Raw genomic sequence first — 15,733 nt, forward strand, 5'->3', positions numbered from 1 at the left:
ACTTAAGAACCTGTAAGAAAAAAGACACAGCCGTGACTAACGTCACGGCTGTGTAAATATTGTTGTAAAAAATATAGACCTATTATGTACATGTATGTTGTATTTTTTTCTCATTGCAGGTTAGTTTCAAGCAAGTCGCTGTACCACAAAATGATCCGGATCTCGCTTGCCAAATTGAAAAGGATTGGGTCCTTTATCTTTGCTGGATGTTGTATCCAGTTAATAGTAACATTCATGATAGTGGACCAACATGCAGCTTCATTTAAACACCGGTTAAAACCACGCCACATTACAGAACGTGATGTGAGAGGGCCAACATTTCATGTGCATTAAGTAGACTCAATGAGAATAGACCTAAGGGAACGTTATGAAACTCGCCGACTGCTGGTGAAACGGAACAGACCTAAATACACCTCCAGGTCGGAGATCCTGGCAGATTATCGTGCCCTTTCAGAAGCGCCCTCAACTGTGGCAAGTGCTGGAGCCGAGAGGTTTATTTCATTACGAGGAGATGCAGTAGAAGTGAAGTTGAATTGTGGGACATGTGCACTGGTGTCCAATTCAGGTACGGTACACATTTTTGATAGTTTTTGTTATAAAAAATTAGCCTGTGTATACTATAAAATTAACTTTTGGTTCTCATTCATAGCGCAATGAGTCAAAATTCTTTTTCAAAATATGTAAAATTCACATGCATGTACTTTTCAGACCTTTATTAGGGAAAATGACTTTACAATGTATGTAGATTTGATTTGATCATTCAACCCCTGTTACTATTAAACTACTAGTGTTAGACCGAATACAACCCTGTCAGGCAATATTAACCATGGTGAAACCTGGAATCATTACATTTTTGTACCATCTGACTCTGAGCAATTTCCTTGGTGATGTGTATGTCCCTTGCCTGTAGATTCTGTAATATGAACCAAACATGAAATGAATGTGAACTTCTGAATGCTACAGTATGTGACTGTCAGAGAAAGTTTCCCTGGATTGACCCAAGACCATTTATGGCCCAGGGGCCCAGCAAATTTTCTAACACATCTTGGAACTTATCAAACTACTAACACAGAGCTCTCGGTCTGTGGGTCTGTCGATATCTCTGTCTTTACTCTAGGGGAGTAAGTTAGCTCTCGGTCTGTGGGTCTGTCGATATCTCTGTCTTTACTCTAGGGGAGTAAGTTGGCAGAAATATGGCAAAGTGGGTTACACAGAGCTCTCGGTCTGTGGGTCTGTCGATATCTCTGTCTTTACTCTAGGGGAGTAAGTTGGCAGAAATATGGCAAAGTGGGTTATAAGGTCAGGAGAGTGAAAACTATTTATGCACTCTGGCAGTCACTAGAGAAAGAGTTCAAGTAACACATGCATGCACCGTAATGTCTACCCAGAATTCATTGCTGCACATTATTTTTGAATTTCAAACCGAATGGTCTGCAAATGGTACAGATTTGTCATTTCTGTCTGTTGGTAAGGGTATGGAAGTGGTTGTGTAAGTCTACCCATAATGCAATGTGAAGTGGTTGTTTACCCATAATGCAATTTGTAAAGTTGCTCCAATCGGGTTGTAACTCGGGGATAGACACTCCGGGAGTATAAAACCGCAAAGGTCATAACTCGGGTAAAATAATCCCTACCAAACTGCAAAGGTCATCCGAGGTCAAAGGTCAGGTCAAATTTGAAGCTACTCCAATTGGGCTGTAACTCGGGGAAAATGATCATCCTCAACACTCGGGAGTCTAAAACCGCAAAGGTCATCCGATGTCAAAGATCAGGTCAAATTTGAAGTTGTTCCAATTGGGCTGTAACTTGCGGAAAATAATCCCTGACTCCCGGAGAGTATAAACCCGCAAAGGTCATCCCAGGTCAAAGGTCAAGTCAAAGTCTAATTTTAAGTTGCTCTGATCAACAAAGCTCATCACCAGGGAACAGTTTGGAACATTTAGCAGGAGTCGTGTCAAAGGTCAAGGGTCCACCTCCCCCAACTTAATTTACGGTCTATCAGTAGACTATCACCAAGATGTATCAACAAACGCTCAAAAATACGGAGGAATCGCCAGATATCCCTGGACAGATATCTTCTATTCATTTTTCGAAGTAAAAATCTCATTTTGCTCTACAATTTCTACATTTTTGGGTCAGTTTGGGACATGCCAAACATCTGTGTCGGAGCATAGGGCCTGCACTTTGGCTCCACATTTGAAAGGGGCGTGAATTCATTTTTGGATACGCCCCTATTATAATTAGGTAATGCTCACACACATTCCCTATGTGTATACATGTACCACATGTAGTACATCTGTCTGCTTTATCTGTATTGTGACGTTCTTAAGCAAATAGTTAAACACGATTTCATCAAACATTATAACAATAGCTCTTTTACAGTGTGCAATCATCCCGGGCAATAATTGGGAAATAATAGAGGATATGCGTGAAATTATTGATTGGCTCCATACAAAGGATTTGAACCGGTGTCCTTCACAATGCAGTACATTCAATCAAACGTTGTCGTCAACCTATTTGATCGTATAGTGCATTTGTTATGTGTGTGTGACGAGCTGTCGCGGTAGATTGCAATAGCTTGTAATCATGGTTTTGTTGAATGAATTTGAGTACTCCGCCATATTTACAGTATGATACGTCATAATCTAGGTGATTATTTGCATTGGATGTCTTGAATACGCTGGCGAAGTTGTGTAATAATCGGATTAATGCTATAACAGTAGATGAATACAAGGTTTGAATATATCGCGTTGCAAAGCCCAATTCAGTGATCCCAGCGAAAGAAAAAAAAAAATCAAATTGTTACTTTTATAAATTTTTTAATGAAAAAATGGGCAAAAACCCAAGAAAAGCGGCAGTATCGGCGAAGTTGAAGCCCCATTGAAATACATGTAGCTAATTTATATATAGGCCTATTGTCAGTATATAAATTACAGATTCACGTAAATGCATTATTTTTGTCTTAAATAGGCCTACTCGGCTTTCGGCTGAACCTGGTGAACCACTAGCAGAAGATACCAAATTGATGTTTTATGACCTTTGAAATTCTTTTGTTGCGAGTGACATGGTCAGTTCAATTCACGCCGAGTGTCCTTGACAGGTTTGACTCTGCTTCAGTGGTCATGAAAGAATTCAAAAGATAACCTCTGCCCCACCAATCCCAAGCAATTGTCTGAAACTGCTCTTCGGATGATGTATCATAAGAACTCAGTCGTCAAATGATGATAGTCATATGTGATGCGATCAAGCAAAATCAGTCGGAACTCGGCCATAATAAATTTTCAGTTTCCTATAGGATAGTAAAAAGCATTTACAAAGCTGGATTTTGCAGAAAACCCCATTGAAATTGAACGACCAGTTCCAAAGATATGAGCCATTTAAGAGTTTCCAAAACAAAAGGAAACAAAAGGAAAAACTTTCTTTGTTTGGCTATATCTCAAAATCAATATTTCCGAGTTGCGACTGATTTGGCTTGATCGCATCACATATAATGACCAAAAGATTATTACTGACTATATCATTGAAGACTGAGTTCCGCAGTCTAGTACATGTATATTATTACCGTATGTGTGTATTTTTTGTTTGTTAAAATTAGCATGTAAATTTAGCAGGGGGTTCTTATGAGGAAAAAAGAAAGGGTATGAGGAAGTGTGGCAGAATTGGGGTGCATTTCATGCTTCTTGGCATACATGTAAATTATAGTATACATTGTAGCCACAATGTTCAGAAATCTGGTTTAAAGAGAAATGGGTTTTTCCCAAAAGTTTCACCAAAAAGCCAGAAAAACTGCAGATTCTTCATTGTTTTAGACAAACAAAATTTGCTCAAACATCCATGCAGCTGAGGTATAGCACAGATAACCATATATTTGTTCCATTAACCGCCCATGCTGCTCTATCATTATGTGCATGATCCATGCAACTACACATGTATCAAACACATAACCATCTAGTACCCATCTACACATAAAATTCATCATTATGGGTCATTTTTTCACGGTAGTGAAATTATGCCACTTGCACCCATATCTCATTATGCACAGTTTATCACTTACATATCCTGTGTCTTGAATAGCTACATAGCACACCACCCTGTGTTGATAAGAGCCTAGAGGCTAGGAAATAATTCCTAATATCTCATACCCTAGTTTGTACATGTATGCCTTTATCTAATCTTGCCCCACTGACAACTTACTATTTAACACTTAACCTGTCCAAGAGTCTGTCCAGCGTAGGAATTTTTTAGCCTTTTTTAGAAACATGTTTGTAATTGGCTTATGGCTATCACATGCTGACAATACACATAACTGATTGGTTAATCAAAACTAGCAGGGGTTAGGACAGGCCGCATCACAAAGTAAACAAATCATTCTGTATAGAAAACTGTGTAGCAGGCGATTTACGAACAGATAAAGTTCAATATACATTGCACAAAACTAAGTCCATTATCTATAGTTTTTTTTTTTTTTTGCGATTTTTAATTTTTTTTTCGCGGATTTGGAGAGTCCCTGGACCTAACATCAAGTGCTACCATCATTTAAAAAAATTTTTAGTTTGTATCCAAATGGGACCAATTTGTAACTTCAAAATCTATCTAAGATATAGACTTGTGTACAAGACCAATGCATTTTTATATCTTCAATAGACTATGCAGTGAACACAAGTTACAAATCGGTCCCATCAACAATGATTGCAATACCTCACTCTAGGTCAAGGGACTCTCTAAATCCGCAAATTTTTTTTTTTTTTTTAAACACAATTTTTTATTTTTTTTATTTTTTTATTTTCTTAATTTTTTTTTTTTTTTATAATTTTTTTATAATTTTTTCAATGATGGTAGCACTTGATGTTATAATTTGGTTCACCTCAAGTTTGGTAGTGACGTCAATGCTTCTTCACGGTTGCGCTGCAAGCGTGCCAACAAAACGCTCATGTACGCGCACGGTTGCGCTGCAAGCGTGCCAACAAAACGCTCATGTACGCGTGCGTGCACACTTAGGGCGTTTAACTTTACGCGCGCGATTTGATACAGCGGCACGGAAATACGCACATACGTCACTACCAAACTTAAGATGAACCAAATTATAGGCCCAGGGACTCTCCAAATCCGGGGGAAAAAAAATTAAAAATCGCAAAAAAAAAAAAAAAATGGCGGAAATCACGGATTTTTGCGTTTTTGGAAAATCAGGGTGCGTTTTTTTGCCTCCAAAATCGCGTATTCTTAGCAGGCCTATGTATAAACCTGTATAATATCAGACAAAGACAAATTTAATACTGACCCTGACAAAAGCTAGCAAGAGTTAATAAAAATTCCTTTAAAAAAGGAATGGGGCGCCATGGTGTTTAGATTCGGTGACACGTCATAGATTTTAGACCTGTCGATAGGTTGTAACAGGGGATAGCCTTTTCCAGGTATGAATTGGGCCATATATAAAGAAAGTTTTGCTACTTTGCAACGCAATAAAAACCTAAATGCAAAATGAGATCCTGTAGGTGGCTTCGAGGTGGCTTAAAAAACTAAGCATAAAATGAGGTTTTTAAAAATATTGTTTTCCAGAGTCAAGGCGCAGGTATCATTATTAAGCCTCATATCACTTATTTATTGTCAAATAAGTGCAGAGTAGGTTAGATATGAATATTAAATGTTAGATCAAAGTACCGTAGCTCAAAGTACATGTACTATACACCTGATCCGTGAACTTGTCTTTTTTAAAGACAAATTCTTGTTTATGATTTTTTACATTATAAATACAACTAGAGGCAAATGGTGGTCATAGACCACAAACCTAGCTGGGGCATGTTGGTGTTGTGGAGGTATCTGACCCCTGCAAAATGTTCCAAAAATGTTCCCCTGTGATGAGGTTTGTTGTCACCGAGTTTTGAGTCCTGTACTCCTCACAGATGTCCAGAAAATGCAATTCTAAGATTTGACCCAGATGACCTTTGACCAGACACCTGCAAGATGTTCCATAATTCACCCCTGGTCATGAGTTGTCACCGAGTTTGAGCCCTGTACCTCTTACAGATGTCCAGATAACGCAATTCTAAGATTTGGCCCCAGAATGATGTCTTTTGAGCTGACCCGTGCAAAATGTTCCAATATGTTCCCCAGGTCATGAGGTTGTCACCGAGATTGAGCCCGTACCCCTCACAGATGTCCAGATAAAGAAATTCGAAGGTTTGCCCCCAGCTGACCTTTGACCTGCCCCCTGCAAAATGTTCCAACATGTTCCCCTGGTCATGAGGTTGTCGCCGAGATTGAGCCCCGTACCCTTACAGATGTCCAGATATTGAAATTGAAGATTTGACCCCAGCTGACCTTTGACCTGATCCATGCAAAATATTCCAAAATGTTACTCTTCTCATCAAGTTTATTGTCACTGAGTTTGAGCTCCGCACCCCTACATATTGCCAGAAAATGCAGCAATTCTAAGATTTGACATGACCCCTGCAAAATGTCCCCCTGGTTGTGAGGTTTGTTGTCACTGAGTTTGAGCCCCATACATACCCCTTAGGATCCCAAATATACAGGGGGTCATAAATTTTCGAAAGAAAAATACGGGGGGCATAATACTTTTGATGACCAAAATGTAGGGAGTCACAAGATGACCACAGATAGTGTGTTTATTTTATTCAAAACTAGCGGGAGCTAGTAGAGTAAACAGGAGCAGTAAGTTATATTTTGGCTTTTGGTTTAGGTAAAAACGTTTTAATAACATTAAAATGTCGGGTTATATAAAGGTCATGATAACGTTTTAAAACGCTTTTGTATGAAAACACACTACAACAATATTTTTAAATGTTTTCAAAAAATGTTATTGTAAACTATTTTTGCAAACATTTTTGCCAAATATTGTGTCAATACTAAAATAACATTATGTTAAAATATTTGAACCCAAGAAACAAAAAAATGTTCTTCAAATGTTTTTTTTCAAAACCTTTCAATAACATTTAAATGTCGGGTTATATAAAGGTCATGAAAATGTTTTTAAACGTTTTTGAAAATATTTTGGGCAAACATTTTTCGCAAAATATTTTTTCAACCCCAAAATAACATTCTGTTTAGAATGTTTTGTATCAAGTTTTCAAGAATGTTTTTGGAATGTTATTAAAATGTTTTTATACCCTTTATATAACCCGACATTTAAATGTTTTTTTGTAAAACATTTTTGTTTGCTGAACAGTAGAATATCATAAAATGTTTTTTAAGGTTATGAAAACGTTTTATAACCTTAATATACCCTTTATATAACCCGACATTTAAACGTTTTCTGACAACCTTTTGCGAATGATGTCGAAAACATTTTGTGTTTGCTGGGATTGTGTCTTGGACTAAAACATGAATAGGAATTATTATTATTACCCAGGTATAATTCTGGTTTACCCTGTGCACCCTGTGTTTTAGGGTTTGGTTAGGGGATGTCATTTTCTTGGACGTCGGGTGGGGGGTCGGTGACCGGAGTAAAAAATTTTATGACCCTCCTATTGCGGGCACAATCTTTTTTTAGACCCCCCCCTATGTTGGGTCGAAAATTTTTATGTAAAGGTCATGATAACGTTTTAAAACGTTTTGTATGAAAACACACTACAACAATATTTTTAAATGTTTTCAAAAAATGTTATTGTAAACTATTTTTGCAAACATTTTTGCCAAATATTGTGTCAATACTAAAATAACATTATGTTAAAATATTTGAACCCAGGAAACACAAAAATGTTCTTCAAATGTTTTTTTCAAAACCTTTCAATAACATTTAAATGTCGGGTTATATAAAGGTCATGAAAATGTTTTTAAACGTTTTTGAAAATATTTTGGGCAAACATTTTTCGCAAAATATTTTTTCAACCCCAAAATAACATTCTGTTTAGAATGTTTGTATCAAGTTTTCAAGAATGTTTTTGGAATGTTATTAAAATGTTTTTATACCCTTTATATAACCCGACATTTAAATGTTTTTTGTAAAACATTTTTGTTTGCTGAACAGTAGAATATCATAAAATGTTTTTTTATTTTTATTAAAACGTTTTATAACCTTAATATACCCTTTATATAACCCGACATTTAAACGTTTTCTGACAACCTTTTATAACCTTTTGCGAATGATGTCGAAAACATTTTGTGTTTGCTGGGATTGTGTCTTGGACTAAAACATGAATAGGAATTATTATTATTACCCAGGTATAATTCTGGTTTACCCTGTGCACCCTGTGTTTTAGGGTTTGGTTAGGGGGATGTCATTTTCTTCGTCGGGTGGGGGGTCGGTGACCGGAGTAAAATTTTTATGACCCTCCTATTGCGGGCACAATCTTTTTTAGACCCCCCTATGTTGGGTGAAAAATTTTATGACCCCCCCCACCCACTTCCACCTACACAGACTCAAGACAAATTATTCATTGCGGAACAAAGGCGAGGAGCGCATCAAAACTTTAGAGCAAAGAAAGTGTGTGGAGTGCGTTAAAATTTAATTGTGTGTGTAAGGAAGGCGCTATATATCATAAAATATCTGCATTATATAATGAAAGATTGTGTGCAAGAATACATGCACAGCGCCATGAAAAGTTTGAGTCACCAGCCCTTAATAATTCTATACCCCCTATTTTGGGTGTTGAAAATTATAACCCCTATAATTGGTCTAAAATTCTATGACCCCCACTCCCCAGTATATTCATGACCCCCCCTTCCAAAGAAAATGACAGCCCCCTTATAATGTAAATTTAAATTAGGGTAGGATTAGCGTTAGGTTTATAAGCGGTGAGGATTAGGGTTAGGGTTATAATTGGGGTTGCTTAGGGTTAGGGTTATACTTGTGCTTGGGTCTACCAGAATTATTCAATACCCATGAATAGTCCTGTAACTATCACTATAGAATTAAATTAATTAAACTATGATCAGTCTTACCTTGTTAGTACTAGCTAGTATTTCTCATTCAAGATCACCATGATTACAGAAAACAGCAAATGGGTGATAACCATGATAACAATAAAATGTACTGGTACCATTAACTCACAGATTATAAACATTTATCCACAGATTATAGAAGGAATTTTATCATACCACGATGCACTAACCAATTCATCTAACACTGAAACCTTTTAGAAATGCAGTTTTAACTTGTTGTAGGGCATAAGGTTGTGCAATAAAAAGTATTTTCAATATTACTTGTATACCATGACCAATTGACCCCTAAAAACAGCTCAAATGTTACAGTCCATGACATATATACTACATCAAATGTAATGTGGCACCACAATAGTGCTGCCGTGCACGCACAGTATAATACCCAGTGGTATCATGAAGGGTACCTGCACTTCTTTTACAGTTACCAATTACTAGACTTTTAAAGGCTTTTATACTATTTTCCCCAACTTCATAAACAAAAAAAAAGGTAGGGAAAACAAATGAATTCATATCCCGCATTCATGTAGGTCTATTCCATTTGCAAGCTATTTTTGTTTTTTGCATAATCTTAAACCATGTTTAATTTCCCTGTAAAATACAAGAACACCAATTGTTAATGTTTTAAACCACACAAATTTAGATTCAAATATATATTAATGCAAGATGTTTTAATCAAACAAAATAAGATACATACTCTAAGATATAAGTATAAAACAAAAACCCTAACATCAGAAGACAAGAAAATCCCCAACAATCATTTACTTAAGCAAAACATAGAGCCTGTAAACAAATGCTAGCTAGAGTTTGATATTAACTGCCATGATAATGGCACTGAAAGAATTAAAGTTCCTACTGCAAAGGAAACACATCTGATAGTTTCATATACCGGTACTAACATTGGAATTACTAATCAAGCCAAAAACACATTCATTACAAAGAAAGAGGCCAGAGAACACTTTCATTAATACAAAGAAAGAGGTCGGACATATAACCATACAGAAATAAATGCTAAACATTTTAAAGCCTGGCTCATTAATCCCCTGTTTCCAAACATACCACCAAAGTCTGTAAAATACGGATGCAAAATCAAAATCAAAAGATAAGCCAGAGCCTAATACTAGTACTTTTAATAGTAAACATAATATTAAACCCATAAATTTATACTACAATTACTGTTAAGGAGTGCCTTTAACACACCTGCATGGTTCATATCAAAATCAAATTTCTATTAAAAAACCTATATAAATATGCCATTACTGCTTATTTCCACTGCATTGACATTCAACCTTAAAGAAAACCTTTGGCTTTGCAATCACCTAAAGTTATTCACTTTGTTCATGTGCCCATATGCCATTATTTCAACTATTGCTTCCTACACAAACTACTGTCACTATTATCCAAGTTTTCTGCAACAACCTTTCAATTCCAACTAACTACATCCAAAATCATATTAGCCATCAATCCTCCCACACATATATTCCCTGGGCTTGCAGAAACAACAGGTCATTAATTACCTTTTCAACTAATTAAGTGCCTTAGGTTAAATAACAAATTACAGTAACAAACTAACAAACACATTCATTCCTTTAGAAAAACAATGATTCAAAAAGACCAAACCATATCTTCACTAGTCAAATAATTCTTACATAGCATCAAGTCAGGGTTTCATACTCAAAGGGTAACAACAAAAAAAACATGTGCATTTTCACTTTGTTGCCAGCGGAAGAAAACGGGAAGATTACAGTGGTTTGTTGCCAGCGGAAGAACCCGAACGATTACAATACCTAGCTGGGGGGTGTAAACCCCCCAGCTAGGTAATTATGTCAAACAATATAAAAAATAAGTGCCCACTCAAAATGACTTTGTTTTAGCGCTCTGGGCGGTTAATGGAATGAATATGGTAGTTGCAACTTTTTAACCTGGTACAAATTTGAATTTTTGTCCATTACTAACTTTCCCAACCTTTTCTTCGTTTTCATCATTTTTACAGGTCACATGAGCTACTCGGGGCTTGGGGATAAGATTGACGAAGCACAGTGTGTATTTAGGCTCAACGCTGCACCAACCCTGGGCCATGAACTTGATGTTGGGAGGAAAACAACAGCTAGAGTGCTGTCCCATAGGAGGTAAGTAAAAAAAAAAGAGAGAGGGGATATTTTATTTGATATGCTATGCTTTATTGTGCATTCTCCCAGGGACTGGTAAAATTGCATTTTGTGGGCATGTGCCAAATTCACCTTGCTTTGAATTTTGTGCATACATTGTAGGTACAAAATGTAGACAACAGTAAGAATTGAGATGAGAGTTTGGGGAATGGGAAAATTCTTTTAAAAGCAGGCATGAGAATTTTCAGGTGTAAACCTGAATTCAGGGCTTTTTGTTGTACAAATTTCCACCTTTTTCTTTTTTAGCCCAATTTCACACACTTTTTTCAGGCTTTTTTTTTTCAAACACTTCAGGTTTTTTCATGGATGATCATTCTCATGCCTGTAAAAGTACATGTATGTGTTTCTGCAGAAGGAATTAAAAAAACAACTTAAAAGATAAGTTAAGTGTGACCATGTATATTCAACTGATTGGTATCCTGGTCATTCCCAAATTAGGACCCCTTGATCAAGTTTTTCATTTTGAATGAAATTTGGCAAGGATTCACATTTGTTTAATAATTTTCATGCATATTTATATTTTTTGCAGTACCAATTAAAAAAACAATAAATGAATTTTCAAAAAACATTCATGCTGTGAAAATATGTTTTGCATGCATGTAAAAAAAAACTTGGAAAAAGTGAAAATGATTGTTTACAACTCTTGCTCTGATTTCTTTATCCATAGTTTTGCTGATTTAGTTGCCAACGCTACATCGCTACTAGCAAAGAATACTTTTATTCACAACCTGTTCCTATATGGCTCTGACTACCAGTTTGAGGCCGGCTCAGTTCCAGGATTGGTAGAGACAGTGGCAGAGAATTACCCCAATTTAGGACTTCACAGGGTGGGCAAATCTATGACAAATGAGGCAGAGGAGCAGTATAGAAATCATACTGGAAAGACAAGGTACGACATGTGGTCGTTTATTTGATGAAAAGGCAGCAAAGAAACCAAACGAGCACAGAACTAATAGTATATAGCCCCTAACAGGGTTCGAATTCGTTTAAAAAATTTGTGTAGCAGTTTTTGGCTAATTCATCATAATCAGGATACTTCCATACTAAAGCACTATAGAAAGTGCTATACAAATTGGGTAGCAGTTACTTCAAAATGTGGAGCAAACTGCTATGCTATACAGCTGAATTCGAACCCTGCCCCTAAATGTGATTGTGCAGGCTCCCTGCATGTTAAAACTGTATAAAGTTGACAATAATCTTTATCACACATAGTGAGTTAAGCAATAATAACATTCTGGCTGCACAGCTGTTTTCATATGCACTATTGATACCCACCCACCATAGAAAATTACCCAGGGCAGTGCATTCATGCAGTTGTGAGATTGTCCCTGGTATAAAATCCAGTAAAGTGCCCCTGAGATTCCATATTATTCCATGGCCAACTTTGTAGAAATAAATACCAGCTCAAGTCCTGATAAAAATGGGCTCCTTCCCAGGGTCCTCTCAACTCAAGAAGTATTGACATGCTTTCAACTTCTTTGTACTTTATTGCTCCAAAGTAATACTTTGATTGCTCTATGCTGTAAAGAAAGGCCGTTGAAAGGAGAGAGAAAAAAATCCGAGTGTATTGTTACCTAACCTGGAGCTCAATGTAGAGTTTTCTACAAATGAATGCTTTTTCTTGATTTCTTCCCCAAAATAGATGTTGTACGTCATCTTGTAGATGCCCTAATAGTGTTAAGAAAATTATTCCAAATCTAAAACAAATACAGGGTTGGTCACTATGGATGTGATCATTTATTTGTGTTGAGTTTTAAACCCCAGATATCCATAAGCTTTAAATTGCTGTCATTGAGTATTTGTAAATATTTGCAATTTGTAGAGATTTTGCAATGGGCATTGTGCAAACTCATTGGGGCTCAATTGTGAAAGCAGAAACATTATCCTAAGTACATCTAATTGAAAGTACGATAATACTTAAAATATCAAAGACCTGTACATGTATATAAACCTTCCATGGCTCAAATTTGAAAGAAATGATTGTCCAAATGTATTGTTTACTGGGCTTAAAGCCAATGGAACCTTCCACTCTCCAGGACTCAATGAATATGGGAGGCTGGGAGCGATGGGGTGATTTGCCCCTGTATTTTCTAAAATTGCCTAAAATGAGTAACACTCGATGGACATGGGTGATTTTGTTTTAATAAACTTGATAGCCTCAATAAAAATATCATCAGTTCTTGAGGCCTGATTTTCAGACAACTTTACATTGCACATTCAGCAGATCACCTTTGTTTCACAGACAACTTTGAACACCACACAACTTGGAACACCAGATGAATGTTCAAAATAGTGCATTTCAAAATACCGATTTATATTACTTTTGTTTTTAATGTCAACAGAATATCCAAGGAATCCAGTTCAGAATTATCTACAGGATTTTATGCATTAATGGTGATGAAAGATGTATGCTCCAGTATCACAGTCTATGGGATGACACCAGAAGATTATTGCAGGTAAGCTAGTGATGAAAATGACAAGTTTCGTCTCAAGTTGAGAGTAAAGCCATGTTGGATTTTGCAGCACCACACCCTAACCTAATCCTGCGAGATGTATTTGTCCGTTGCTGGTGACGTAAGCACACTGATTGGAATCTACCACTGCGAAATCCAACATGATGTTACACTCGGCTTGAGATGAGACATAAGATAGCAAATTTCTGCATATATTGAAACCTTTGTATTTTGTAAGCATTTTGATGAGTTGCTGTTGCATGTATCTTTTCTTGTCCTCATTTTCCTTGTTTTTCCTCTCTCTTTTTTTTTGTTCTTTTTGTTTTTCATTCCTTCTGTCTTTCTTTCTTTGAACTAAGTTTCTTTCTTGTTTGCTGCACTTGCTTTCTTGTTTGCTCTCTTTCTCTCTCTCTCTCTCTCTTGTTTGCTTTTTCTTTTCTTTTTTCAACTTTTTCAGTGGTGTGAGAATGAGAGTTCAGCTTTTAAGCCAATTTCAGCCATTTTGGATGATATTCAGACTTTTTAGATGATATTCAGCTTTTTTTGTACACTTGCTTTCTTTACAAAAGTATAGGATCTTTTCAAATTACAGCTTGTTGCCATCTGTTTTCAACTTTTCAGCTCTTTTTAGATATGTGGTGACTTGCTCCCTGCTTTTTTTGAAACATTTCCTTCTTTCTTCGTTTTATCTCTGTTTTTCTTCTGTTGACTAATATAACTTGTTTTACTTTTCTGTAGGGGCAACACAGATGATATAGTACCATACAGTTATTTCAAAAACCCATCTATCTCAGAGTGTACGATGTACGACTACCATGAAAAGGTCCCAATGGGCGGTCTACGATTATCCACAGAAAGAAGAGTGTTCAAAGCATGGTCAAAAGAGAGGGACATAACATTCTTAAATCCCAGTTGGGACTGAAGTAGAAGAGTGAGCTGAGCTGTGGCTTAACTGCAGTTTCTACTACAAGTTGCCATAAACATGGTGCTAAATGTACATGTACTGCTAGTGAATGTTTTGGCCCAAATGTGGTGAGGTAAACTTGTATATAATATATTTGTTTTGAGATGCATTCGAAATCAATGTTTGCAAGGTGGGCAATATGATTTTCAGCACCGTTGCATTACATGGTTGGTAAAAAAGAGATCAATATAAATATTGAAATAGTTTTGTTGTAGATTCATGTATACACTATCACTACACAGTGAGGTGCTACAGAGCCATACAAATTCCAAGTAACATATTACAAGAAATATATAAACTGTACTCACTTTATTTGGACCAAGCATGGCGCTACATTGTATGTTCTATCTTTGATGATCATGTCCGCACTCAGCAGTGTCTTGACATAGATCATATGAGACAGAGCTGACAGTGCCATTATGGCACCGATCATTTTGTAATTAATTGTATTTATGTAATATGTCATTCCAATGCAATTTTGTCAGATTTCTTGACTATTTTTTGTACTGTTTAGTGTTTAATAGTATAGTACTATGACAATGCAAATTAGGCCTAACAAATATTGTTTGATTGGTGTAACTGATCCAAAAAATCAGGGTCGGTCGGTTCGATTCTTTTTATTAATTATTAATTTTATTTTTTACCATCTTGTTTATTTTATGAATCATTTGTACAGTGTTTTCTATATAATAGTTTATGGCAAAAAAAACCTACAATATGAAAATGCAAACAAAAGAGTACAAAATGCAAACAAAAAAGTAGGTATTAATTGCTGTATACACAATTATTATCAAACTTGATTATCAAAAATTACAAAAATAACAATTTGAAAATATTTCTTTTTTCTTTTTATGTTTGAAAAAATACAGTTGGGTCGAGGACAATTTTTATTTGTTTTGAAAATGCAAGAAAAACCTTTTGGTGAGTGTTTTTTGTTTTGTAAGGGTCAGTTCGATTACACCAATCAAACAAATGTTTAGGCCTACACCATGTCTGTTTATTCATCATATTTAAATGTTTGATACCCTCACTCAAATCTGTTTTCCTTTAACACTTGTCCCTTCCTCCCTTTACTACACTCATTTTATCCAGCTTATCTCACTTCCACCTATATTTTACCTTCCACCCATCCTCTTCCACTGCATTAAACTTTATCTTCCCGTCACCACATCTCTTGTTAAATATCTGTGAGGTACCTGCATTTTGGATATTTTGAGTAAGCTGCAAACCTTTGTACTTTGTAAAATGTGTAA

The 15,733-nt window shown here is 36.1% G+C and overlaps 1 protein-coding gene across 1 annotated transcript in view; it reads left to right on the top strand.

Annotated features, from left to right (window-relative positions):
* The window catches only part of LOC140151138 (alpha-N-acetyl-neuraminyl-2,3-beta-galactosyl-1,3-N-acetyl-galactosaminide alpha-2,6-sialyltransferase-like), a 30,849-nt gene extending 15,321 nt beyond the window's left edge, over positions 1-15,528 (top strand). The window contains exons 2-6 of the mRNA XM_072173359.1: positions 120-565; positions 10,889-11,024; positions 11,731-11,952; positions 13,406-13,519; positions 14,255-15,528. Of these exons, the coding sequence (XP_072029460.1) occupies positions 343-565; positions 10,889-11,024; positions 11,731-11,952; positions 13,406-13,519; positions 14,255-14,438 (879 nt within the window). The 5' untranslated portion in view covers positions 120-342 and the 3' untranslated portion in view covers positions 14,439-15,528. The remainder of the gene's footprint in view (positions 1-119; positions 566-10,888; positions 11,025-11,730; positions 11,953-13,405; positions 13,520-14,254) is intronic.
* Positions 15,529-15,733: the final 205 nt, after the last annotated feature.

The sequence above is a fragment of the Amphiura filiformis genome, chromosome 4 (assembly GCF_039555335.1).
Source record: "Amphiura filiformis chromosome 4, Afil_fr2py, whole genome shotgun sequence".
In the NCBI taxonomy this organism is placed as follows: Eukaryota; Metazoa; Echinodermata; class Ophiuroidea; order Amphilepidida; family Amphiuridae; genus Amphiura; species Amphiura filiformis.